The sequence below is a fragment of the Corvus moneduloides genome, chromosome 4 (assembly GCF_009650955.1).
Source record: "Corvus moneduloides isolate bCorMon1 chromosome 4, bCorMon1.pri, whole genome shotgun sequence".
NCBI classification, from domain to species: Eukaryota; Metazoa; Chordata; class Aves; order Passeriformes; family Corvidae; genus Corvus; species Corvus moneduloides.
The window spans coordinates 48115735-48128092 of record NC_045479.1 but is presented as its reverse complement, the minus strand read 5'-3'; the positions used below and the strand labels follow the sequence as shown (position 1 = coordinate 48128092).

At 38.9% G+C, this 12358-nt stretch overlaps 1 protein-coding gene across 2 annotated transcripts in view; it reads right to left on the bottom strand.

The window, feature by feature from the left end:
* Positions 1-2647: 2647 nt before the first annotated feature.
* Positions 2648-12358, bottom strand: part of ZNF277 (zinc finger protein 277) — a 46383-nt gene continuing 36672 nt past the window's right edge. For both annotated transcript variants that reach the window (XM_032106963.1, XM_032106964.1), the window contains exons 8-12: positions 7946-8013; positions 6671-6767; positions 6116-6158; positions 3772-3946; positions 2648-2998 (exon numbers count right to left, since the gene is read on the bottom strand). In XM_032106963.1, coding sequence (XP_031962854.1) covers positions 2806-2998; positions 3772-3946; positions 6116-6158; positions 6671-6767; positions 7946-8013 — 576 coding nt within the window. In that variant the 3' untranslated portion in view covers positions 2648-2805. The remainder of the gene's footprint in view (positions 2999-3771; positions 3947-6115; positions 6159-6670; positions 6768-7945; positions 8014-12358) is intronic.

Below are 12358 nucleotides of genomic sequence, written 5' to 3'. Positions count from 1 at the left end.
GCATTTTTTTTCCTTTAACCCAGGTCCTTCTAAACATGGCTTTAGACACAGAAAAGTGAGTGTGTATAAGGAGTCCAGGTCTAGGCTAAGAGGAGTTATTGTAAGAAATGTTCACTGGAGTTAAACTAGTATAGATTTTTTCATACCAATCAGAAGCACTCATTCTCCTGATCTCTCTCAAGAGCATTTGCTAACCCAAACTCTGTCCACTCCATGAATTAAGGCATTACAATATTATTTTTGTTGCAATGCTTCCAAAAATACTCTTTTTTTAGAAGACCGTATTTGCTCCTGATAACTGTATACAGTCATTACTGTGTCCCCTATTTGTGACAAAAAATAACTTCAGTTTTAAAACAGGTAAGAGGCCAAGAATGCCTAGGGAAAATTGTGGGCATTATATGAACAAATAAGTATGCTCCAGCAAAATGTCAGGCACCATTGTGCTAAATGAAAATTCTTGATTTTTACTCTAGAAACCAAAACCAACTCTCTCTGTGAACCTACAAAAGACTTAAACCTACTTCGCTGCCTGTTCATAACTGAAGTAACAAGCTCAACCCTAATCTGATTCCTCATGTTCCTTATATTTCTAGTCAGCAGTTATACGCTGCTTATGAATTCTTCCTAAGTCCTTTTTTTCTCTTTACTCAAAACTGACAACCAGTCTCTGTTATTTATACAATTTACCTTTAGATAGTCTCTTAATTCTACACTGAAAAATTGCTTTTTCAAATTTCTGTTAGAACCAGAATAGCAGTCACTCCATATTGCTGACATTGTTTTCATTTTGTAGGGATTTGAATGACTCAGCACCACATTCTTTATGGTTAGGAAATGTTTTGCAATTTCACTTTATGATATATCAGTAAAATTTTATGTTTCCCTTAATGTGCCCTCCTGAGATGGGCCTGCCATAAAACTCATTTGTGTGCTGCTGCCACAGTTCTTTTGTTGATTTTTCTCCATTGCTCAACACACATCACTAATGTAAGCCCCATTAACTCTTATTCCCTCCTCAGCTAAGAATCTGACTAAAAAGCAAAGACTGAAATCAATTTCTAAGCCAGGATGAAAATAACTGCTTGGAAAAAGAGGGAAAAAAAAAGCAGCAACAGCCATTGCAATTACTGTATGAAATTAAGAATTTTACAAATGCAGGAAGTACAGGTTATAGCTTATTTAAGATGGTCAGGACATTTTAGTTGAAAAATACTGGGCTTGTGCTTGTTCCTCCTAAATTTTTGTATCAATCCAAACATATGACTACACCCGTCCCCTTTTTCTGTCTGTATTCTCAGCACCTGCTGCACTTCTATCCCATTTCCTCTTTACAGAGACAAGATACTGCTTCTGTCTCTGTTTCACTGTGCAGTTTATGTGGCTGATCTGTCTTAGTGCATTTTCAGCATCCTGTTGTTCTAACTTATCTCCAGAGCACCCAGGCCCAAGAAAAAGTATGAAAGGGAAAGCAAAGAGAGGTGCTAGAGGGTGATGAGTAATGGCAGAAGAAAACCAGTTCAATGCAAATGAAAAGAAACTGATGCAAATAAGATTGCAGGGTGAATGAGGTGGGACATAGAAGCTTAGCAGAACATGGGTTAAGATCTGCACTTTAGCCCCAGCTCCCAGGGACTGCTTTATAATTCACAGTCACAGTATAAAGACAAACAACAACTCTTACTGACAGCAAGGAATTTCAGGTAAAGAGGGCTGTGCAAAGGCAAAGCTACAGCTTTGAATCTTCTCAGGCAGGGAAGGGCACTGAGTCAAGACTTTCACACTTTCAGCAAGTGCTCTAACACTGACCTAAAGAAGAAAAAAGAATGTACTAATGGTTTTGAAAGAGGTTCTACATATTATGGAAAGCTAAACCTGAATTCTGGAACTACTTAACATTTCAGAACAGTTAGTTTGGATCATCCTAGCAGGACCTGTGCTCTGAGCAACTTTACCCGATCAGGACTGATATTCTTTCTGGACATGCTGAAGACTTCTGACACTTTGGGACCTTTGAAAGGAAATATGGCAACTTTTCTGGACTTGAGATTTTTAGGATTTAATTTGGATTTATGTGTCTGCAATTCCCTAAGTAATTCTTTAACGTAGTTCATAACCATACAAGAAATTTACTTTAAAGTCTTTGGATTTTTGATGCAACCAATATTGCAATTGTTCCTATGCTTTTTTAGACTTCGGACTGTCAGCTTTTCATGCAGTCAGATATTCCTGGGACAGGCAGAGCTTTACTGATGTTTCTGAGTTAGTTTTCAGAATAGGCACCATGTGTCTTAAATATTGATGATTAATAATAGAGATATATAGATTTGTTTTCATTTTCTAAAAGGTCTAAGGTTAAAAATAGCAAAACTTCCTTCACACACCAGACCAAGAATTACATTTTCTGTTTGCTCTCTAACAGCAATAACACATAGAAGATTTACTCACTGGCTTTACGCATTGTCTCAGTTGTTCCCACCTTTCACAAGGTGGCCCTAAAATAGAACTCAGATTCTGATTTATTCAGGAAAAATTTTAAAAAAGATGAAAAATTTGTAAGTAACACTAATGGTATTTGAAGATCTAAGCAGAAAACCAAGCAGTCAATTTTAAAATGAAGCTAAAATTTAAAGGAAGATAAACCAACAAAGTTAACACTTAAATTTTTATTTAGCATTCACTTTCTAATACTTGTCCAGTGATAATAATATTTGTGAGTTTAACTGTATACCAATAGTATTTAAAGACTGAATGTTTTTTTGTCTTGCAGAAGCAGCACTAAAGGTCAGCCAGTGTACTTCCAGGTCAAAATTTCTCCTGACTCTTGTTCTCTTCACACAGAAGCTGATTTAAAACACTGCTCTGTTTGAGAGCTTTTAGACTGGATATATCTTCACTTACAACAGGCACTTCTTCACTTTGATCCTCAGTTATCACATCTTCACTGTCTGACAGTGTACACAGAAGTGTATCATTTTCATAGGTAGGAAAATAATACCTGAAAGCAACAAGACATGATTACTAGACAGTTACACATCTGGTTTGAGAGGCTGAGATTAGAATTTTAAAAAAGGAAAAACGAGCAAGTCTGGTTGTCTGGAATGACAGTAAACAGCATACCCAAAAAAAACTGGTATGCAAAGTGTAGAAGAGTCACAGAGAAGAGCTGACAACAGACAAGCTCTTCCTCCTATTTCCTCACCCAAATGATGTCACAACAGAGACTACAGATCCATATTTGTCCCGCAACAAATGCTGAACTGAGGCGTTTGAGTTAGAACACTCCCTGTGCTCTACCACCCAGTAGAGAGCATCATTCCCTGGACCCACACAGCCTACTTAGAGTCTGAACCAGTGTTTTGTTACACTCTCTCTCTATTTTCCATGGAAAAAACTATGGGTAAACAGCCAACTTGTTTTGATGCCTAAAGTTAGGTAGACATCATGCATATATCTACATTAGACATGCAAAGAAGGGGATTGATTTGGTTCTAGAACAATTTTGCAACAACCAACTTCTCTAGCATACTGACTTGAAAGTACACATCCCACGTATGGGGACATACGTGGATGCAACCAGCAGAGCAGTATCCATGTTCTTTTTATCTTCAGACTGTATAGAGATTTCTAATTCTGAGTAGTTTTGAGGCCACTAGAGTTAGGAAGTTCAGGGCACTGTTGCATTGGAAAACCCCAGAACTTTCAACTTACTGTTTCACAGAAATTATCAAGTAAAAGTATAAATGCTGGAAGAAATGTATTTGCCCTTACTGTGGTTGATCCCATGTAGACCTGGCTGGCAGGAATGCAATGTGTTTAGTCTCTTCCATATGACCTATCAATCCTCCTTTGGATTCAAACTTCTCCTGGCAGTTGTAACAACGACAGTGATGGATTTCTCTTCTGATGAAATTCACTAGCTTTACTTGCTGATAGAAGTTCAGACCTGGAAGAGATGGTAGCGAACAAGCACTTGGGCAACATAAGACTTAATTTAAAAATGCTTTCTTGGATTAAGCATAAGGATTGATCAGAGTTTACTGAAGACCAGCACTGCTTGAATGCTGTATCTTAGCAAGTTAACTGAATAAGTGCTTATTCCTAGCTGCTGGGAAACTAACCCTTTGTTTAGTGCAAAAACTGCAAACATTTTGCTTCCTCTCTGTTGAAGTCTTTAGGCTTAGTGACAGAGCTTCAGGAGGAGGCAAGTAGGTTGAGGAATATTGGGAAATGAGAGAGAGATTGACTATTGGCATTGTACCTTGGCTTCCCCAGGACAGGCCCAGCAGGTAGACAGGATGCATGGTTCCAAGGATTCCCTGTCCTCCCTCTGCCTGCCTGAGCACAGTGACTTAAGGGACAGGGTGACAAGTGGTGACAAGTCCCTGCCCTGAGCAGCAGGCCTGTCTCCTCTGTGACTGCCCCACCTCCCCAGGTGCAACAGGTGTGAGCCCCTGCAAATGGAACCCATCAGTGACAAGGACAATAGTTCATCCAGCAGGGAGGTGTCACTGGGGTTAAGTCCATCCTGTGCCCTACAAAAAACTGCTCCCATAAAGGAAAAAAAGACAGGTCATTGCCACAGAAGACTCCCTGCTGGAGGGAATGGAAGACCCAAAATGCCAACCAGACTCACTTCTAGGGGAAGTCTGCTGCTTCCTTGGGGCCTGGGTTAAACGTGTGACAAGAAACCTTCCTACCCTCATGGGTAATTATCTGTTCGTGATTTTTCAGGTGGGCAGTGATGAAGTTGCAACAAGAAGTCCAAGGGCAATCAAGAGAGACTGCCGGGCCTTGGGATCACTGGTTAAGGGATCAGGAGCACAAGTAGTATTTTCCTCTGTCCTTCCAGTTGCAAGGAATAATGAGGGAAGAAACAGGAAGAGCCAGCAGATCAATACCTGGTTCCAAGCCTGGTGTCACTGGAAGAATTTGGGGTTTTCAGATCATGTGTCAACATGATCCCAGGCCTGCTGGTGACCGATGGGGTACACCTGTCTCAGAGGGAGAAAAGGATTCTTGCACAGGAGTTAGCAGGTCTCATGGAGACAGCTTTAAACTAGACTTGAAGGGGGTAAGGGATAAAACCAGGCCCATTAGAGATGAGCCTGGGTCAGGATGCCAGTGTGTTATGTTTGACAAGTGCTGGGTCCTGCAGTTGGGTCACACAACCCCATGCAGTGTTACAGGCTGGGGGAAGCTGCACGGTAGAAGAGGACCTGGGGGTGCTGGGCGACAGCAGCTGAACATGAACCAGCTGTGCCCAGATGGCCAAGAAGGCCAATGGCATCCTGGCCTGTATCAGCCATAGCGTGGCCAGCAGGACCAGGGCAGGGATTGCCCCCCTGTTTAGCCTGGAGAAAAGGGGGCTCAAGAGTGACTTAATTGCTCTCTACAGCTACCTGAAAGGAGGGTGTGGCCAGGCAGGGGTCAGTCTCTTCTTCCAGGTAACAAGTGATAGGGGGAGGTTTAAGTTGGGTATTAAGAAAAATCTCTTCACTGAAAGGCTTGTCAAGCCTTGGCACAGGCTGCTCAGGGAAGCGGTTACGTCACCATGCCTCGAGGTAGTCAAAAGATGTGTAGATGTGGCACTCAGGCACATGGTTTAGTGGTGGACTTGGCAGTGCTGGGTTAATGGTTGGCCTCAATGATCTTAAAGGTCTTCCCCAACCTAAATGACTCTATTCTACAGCAGAAAGCAAACATTGGCCAAACAAAGCTTCTAACTTGTAAGCAAGTCTTAGCAGGCATAGTAATAACAATAATAATAATAATAAAACAACAACAACAGCAACAATAATAAAAAAATAATAATGCTTCCAAGTCTCCAGCAGCCAGACCTGGAACTCATAGAGCAGGTATTTGTAGAAGCTACTCTGCAAAAGAATCCAATGGGTCTAAAGAAAATAGCACACATCCTTGGCAGTAACAACAGTTCCATAAAAATAAAGTGTTCTTGGCTTGCTTTTGTAAGCTGGCAGAAACAGTTTCCATAATGGAAAAGTTAAATGTCTCTACAAAAATAAAACCAATAAACTTGTTTTCCACTATTCTTATGATGTGGTTTTCTCCACACTAGTGGCAAATGCTGACAATTACAGCACCTCTTACTCACCATGCTCTGACTTTATTTTAGGAAAGTGAAATCCATGTGATTTCTGGAGGAAAAAAAAAAGGGAAGAAAAAAATATCTTATTTCCACTACTTCTACTATTCCAAGTTAAAAACAGCTCAGCTTTTCATGGGCTGACACAGACATATGCATATAGACACACAAACATGAATACATGAAACAAACCCCAGAAGTTTTGGTTCATCAGAAACTTCCATATTCGTGTTTCATACTGTTAAATAGTTCATTAAAACTGAAACACAGATGCTAATGATAAAATATATTACATCACGAAACCACTATGATATCAAAGATGCTATTTCTTTACTGTCTGCAGCAGTCTCTACACTCACAAGTAATAGCCAGTCATACTCTTAATGTAAAGCTTGACTTCTCTGCATGTTTTAGTAACAAATACTGGAGGTGCATGCAGTACTTTGGTTCTGTGCTGAAGAGGGCATTCTAATGCAGCAGCTGATTTGACCTTAATAAAGATGTTACAAACATAATTTTTAATTCCAAAGTGATGAAAAAACAGTTACTTAAAAGAAGTCTTACCTGCATGTGAAGATACAGTTTTTCTGTGGTGTCTGCTTGTTGTTCACAAAACAGGCAAACTGCACACACAGGATGCTCTTCCCAGTCAGACCAGTCTCTTATGAATAAAAGTCAAAAAGATTCATTTAGTTGTGGAAAAGAGAAGAGACATTTTGAGAAAGGGCAATTTAAATTATGCTTTCACAACACTAGAAATAAATCCAGAGAAACAGAATACTTTAAAGGGGTGGAAAAGAGAGTGGATTTATAGCTGGATACATGATTACAATCTGGTGTAGAGTCTAAACAAATTACAAATTTGAAAACAACTGAGCAGTTAATGTTAATGTTGGATAATTCCTGCGCAGACAGGCATTAAATCCTTCTTGAAACTGTCTGCACTAACAAACAGAATATTAACTTCAATTTCTATCCAGTTTGGTAAGTCATCAAATATTGCTTTCAGTGTTTATTTTTCGGAGGTCTTTTAAAATTCTTTTATACCTTTCTAATCTTTCAATACACCAGCCAAAGTCATAATCATCGGGCAGAGCTAACTCTAAGTGTTATTTACTTATGAAATATTAATTACTCACTTATGCTGCATTTAGACATGTACACAGAGAATACTTTACCTAAACATCCGTTTAAACCCTAGTACTGCTGAGAGATAGAACTATTACTGCAACCAGGTAGAGCCATGTAAAATTAACCTCAAGTCACAGAGAGAACCAGGAAGATCAGGGACCCTGATACCCATAAATTACTTCCTGCTTATTCCATTTTGTATGGCCAAGGAAAGCACCTCGGCAGTGATCTGAGGGCCTGGACCACAGGAGTATGCAGAGGAGGTGGATGTTGCCCTCAATCAGCACTGCTGAGAAGCTTCCTTTCAAATCCTTCTTTAATCTCTAGTTCCTAGCTTTTTATCAAATTTTTTCATACAATTTCTTCCTCATACTGACATTTTTGATGCTTACTTTTGATTTTTAAATTTGAGCAAAAGCGATTCAATGTTTTCTGGTACAGAAGTAAAAAATAATGCATTTTGTCTACATCTTTACAAACCCAGAACGCTCTTGTTTGAGCTCTAGGGAAACAACAGGCTTGTGGTTGAAGTATAAAGTTTACAACTCTCATTGCTGAGAAGTGTTTTAATGAGGACAATTTGGAGTTGATTTTATTGGCTTAAATGAATTTAAACTGTGTGCTAAACGTGCACAGCATTTTCCCTGAAACTACTTTAAAAATAATGGTCCTGCAAGTCTGTGTAATGGGCACATAAGTAACTCTTACTCTTCCAGGTTATCTAGTAATTCCCGGTCGTCCTCTGACTGCACTTCCTCCCACGACTTTCCAAATTCCTGGGGGAAAAAAAGAAATGAAAATAAAAAAACATTTCCCAATTCTCATCACACATTGTCACTCAACTGAACGAACATCTCAGAAGTCACAATCAATATCTTACTTTGGATCACTTCAGTTTTGCTGTGAATAAAACGTAGTCATACAACACTGCTATACTAAGAATTTTTAAAATAAGAATTATTTTTATCTTTTAACAGGGCATTCCCCACACTACAGCTGAGAGGAAGATGATTTGGCACAGAGTTCTCAAGAAAACCAGTGTTGCAACACTTCCAAGGTATTCCTGAGGTGGGTGTGTTATCACTGTCAATTTTGCCCTCACACTTGCTCAATCCAATCTGCCTACCTTGCTTTTCATGCAGCACGTGCTGCTTAATGCAGCTGTCACACCTGGGGCTTCAGCTACACCAGTCAGTGCCTGTACCTTGTCCAAGGTTGTGCCAATGAGAACACGGTGTAAACTTATGTAGTGCTCCAGAAAGGCAGTGTGAGCCAGGGCACAGCCCTCTGAGCTGGACTCCAGTTTGTCTTCCCTCCTCTTCTCATACATGAACGTAAGCACATCTATTCATGGTGTTCTGTTCTTCCTTTTACTTTTTGTGTTGTTTATTTATACCTTAAAGACCTTCAGCACGAAGTATATCACAATACATTTGTGCAGCATTCAGCACAATGGCAGGCACTCTCAGCATGACTGAGATACAAATAACAGGCAATGAAAAGCTGAAGGGCTCTACTCAAATACCAGCAGTGATCTTTAGCTAGTGTTTTTCTTTCCTTGGATTCTTCTTGTCTTTAAAAATAAACCCAAGAAAACTAACCAGTAATCAGAATAGTATTTTTGAACCCATACTTTTGATGGCTGTGGAGGATTCACAAAGATTATAGTTGACAATCTTGTCCCTATTAAAAAAAAAGAGGCAGATAATAAAAGGATAATCCTTTAATTGATTTTATTAAAATATTCCTACTAATAAATATATTTAATAACATCCTTAGTAACAAGTATGATTATTGCCTTTATGGTTGTTTGGAAAAAGAAGAAAAAGATATCCATCATTTAACAATTTAATGAGAATTTTTAAAGTTGCTAGTGTCTATCATGAAAATGATGAACAATTGTCTCTAGATAGCTATAAACATAATGTCATCATATATTACAGAATGAAAATTCTGTAATTAATTCAGTGATACTACATGCTAGTGTGTAAGCTCTCTGAGTGAGAGGGGAGACTGATTAATGTCACCATTACTGTGAGAAAACATGAAGCCATTAACACCTCTCACCACATGTTCTCCCAGCTGCACACCAGTTTCCAATGTCTGCTAATGCTAACACCTTAATGAGCAGATAGTGGCTCACAACCACTACAAAATGAAGACCAATGCTCACTATTTTTTCCCTTTACCAGCTCAAAGTATATCAGCATATGTTCAAAACAGCAGCCAATATTAAGCTTCACCTTTTAATTAAAGGTGAAAGGGAAAAAACATGCATGAGCTTTGTTATTGCTGCTGCTTCTTTACGGTTTTTCTGTGAAGAAGGCAGAGAGGGATCTTGTAAGAGGTCTCTGTTTCCCTCATCTATTTATATTCAGAGGAGAAAAAAAAAAGGAAAAAGTGAAAAGCTAACCAGGTCTTGTATCACTGGAAAATTGCATGGTGAATGGATAACTAGGAACACTGTGATGAAAGTGCCAAGAGACTGAATCTGAGCAATTGGGTGGAAAAGAGCTCTTCGAAACATTCTTAAAAATCTTCCAGTTTTTAATTTTCCTTTTTTTAACAGTTTTTCAGTTCTCCAGCTTGATGGGCATCTGGGACCAGCGGTGCCTTTGTTAAGTATTCAACTTTCTTTGCTTTTTCATCCAAGATGCAAGAGCTCCCAGGAATGATCTCTAGAGATTCCCAAGAAATTCTTAACAAAACCAGAGAAAAAATGAGACTTGACATTGTTAATAGTTCAAACACTAGAAAATGCATAATTAAAAAAACCCTGAAGGCCTTGCTACATATTCTAGAAAAAACAACTTTTTCTTTTAAATACTTACTGTGTACCTCACAGAGAGGATGATTCTATAGAAAAGTGAGGAGAGCATGCAAATGTGTGCGGTTTGATAATTTCCTCTTCCAAAATGTAGTCTAAAGGCACAGAGATGAAACGCCTCACTGGCAATTTACCTTCTCAACTTGAGAGCAGGCAGAAAGTCTGTGTGCCTCACTGATGCAACACACCCCCGCTTGAAAAGAAGTGCTGAGATGGGAGAAACTAGAAACAGCAGCTGGTATCTCAAGCAGTGTTCCCTAAAGAGCAGTTCCTGAACTACATGCAAATGGAGTTCCAGGCCTGCGGAACTCAGAAACTCCAAACATATGTTGATTTCCCCTGCAAATTTTCTGTCACCCTTCTTCTCACCTGTCTTTCTGTGATCATCTGAGTTATCTTATCTGTTTTATATTGCTGCAGAACTCAAGATGGCCTATCAGGAAGAAGAGATGGCCTTACCCCAACATTGGATGAATTTCAATATGAAGCATTCCTCCACTTGTCAATGGAAACTGGAATGGAAATCCACTTGGGGGATTTTACTAAGTCTTGAACTGTCACCAGCTGAAGAAGGGTTTCCCTTTACTATTTTACAAAATACACACCGTGTAAATCAAAAGAGGCTAAATATAAGTAGTGACTCCATAACAAAATACTCTTCCCCTGTCCCCCAATGAATAATAGTGATGATCTAGAGCTTGGAAATAAGGAGAAAGCATCTTTTTATCTTTGAGGAAAATAAAGGCTTTATGAAACAAGTTTTCTAGTAAGTAGTAGGCACCATTTTTCAGCTGCCTAGCTTAGTTATAAGTGCATTAATTACAGTGATGTTACATACTGTAGACACATGCCATTAATCAATTGTAGAACAGACATCTGTGCTTCCTACAAAGGATACTCTATACCTAAAAGTGCTGCTGGTAACAATCAGTGAATACAGAAGGGAAGGCCTTGCCAGTCTGGGTTTGCCTCAGTTCCTCTGGGAATAAGAGAGTTTTAATACTGCCTTCTATTCTTTTATGGCCTCCAGCAAGCACCACAGACTACAAAGTTCTTCCCTCTCCATTTTTACTTGGCTCTTTGTGCAAGGTGAGTCATGGGGCCACAGGATAATACAGGCAGAGAAACAAGAAAATTAAGTTGGAAGGTTTTTTTTGAAGAAAAGAAAAATAAGGTAATGTACATCTATATATCATGGATACATTGTTACTCAGTTCTTCACACTCTAGTACCAGTGTGTCTCTCTGAGTTAACACTTCAAGCCTTTCTGAGTAGGATTGGCATGATCTTCCATACTTACACAACAGAGACAAAAGACCTCCAAATCCACTGGGGAAGTGACCACACTGCCCTTCAAGTTATTTGATTAATTGCAAAACTCTCTCTGTAATTCAACATAACTACTTAATAACAAGATTTTGATACTTGCTTATGAAAGAAATTACCTGTGAGCAACAGAACATGTCATTGATATGGAGGTAGAAAAATAAATGATATGGAGATAGATCATGACAGAAGTCACAGAAAATCACAGAATATCAAAATATTTACACAGGAATATGCATTTACACTACTCATCACTATGCCAAATTGAAAAGTTAGGGTAGGAAATTGCCAACACACAGACAGAAAAGCAACTTTATGTTATGAAAACAGATTCTCCCAACTGCACTACAAACACAAGTGAAGTCGAAAGCAGAATGGAGGGAAAGGAAGAAGGCAGGCAAGCCTACTGCTCTAAATGAAATCAATGGGAGCTGCGCCATCAGCTTAAAAAGACAAGAACTGGCCAAAAGACCATGAGGCAATTCAGCATTCTCAGGCCATCTGAACAACAAGCCCTTAAAACTTCTCAGTACAAAAGCCACAAAATAAAGGAAACTGCCAGTTGCAGCTTAACAAGACTATTTTATGCACTGCTTGGTGAAGATAACATGTAATGGAAAATTATAAAAGAAGAACAATAATGTCTCTAAGATGGCTGTAGAAAGGAACTATTCATTTAAATAGCTTAAGATCCAGTTGCTGAAGGAAAAGCTTTATCATGCACATCCTAAAGGTAAAGTGGATAACACTGTGACAGTACTGATTTTTATCACTACTTAGTTTTATAATCTTTTTCTGATTAAAAAAAAACACTTGATCAAACTGGCATATAGAAAGATCAAGATTCAAACTTCTGTGAAAACATAAAAAAACCAGATAAACTGTATGCCTACAGCTTTAGGTTAAGGTGAATTCAATAGCAAATTTCGAAACACTACATCTGTCATTTCAGATATGATACGTAAACC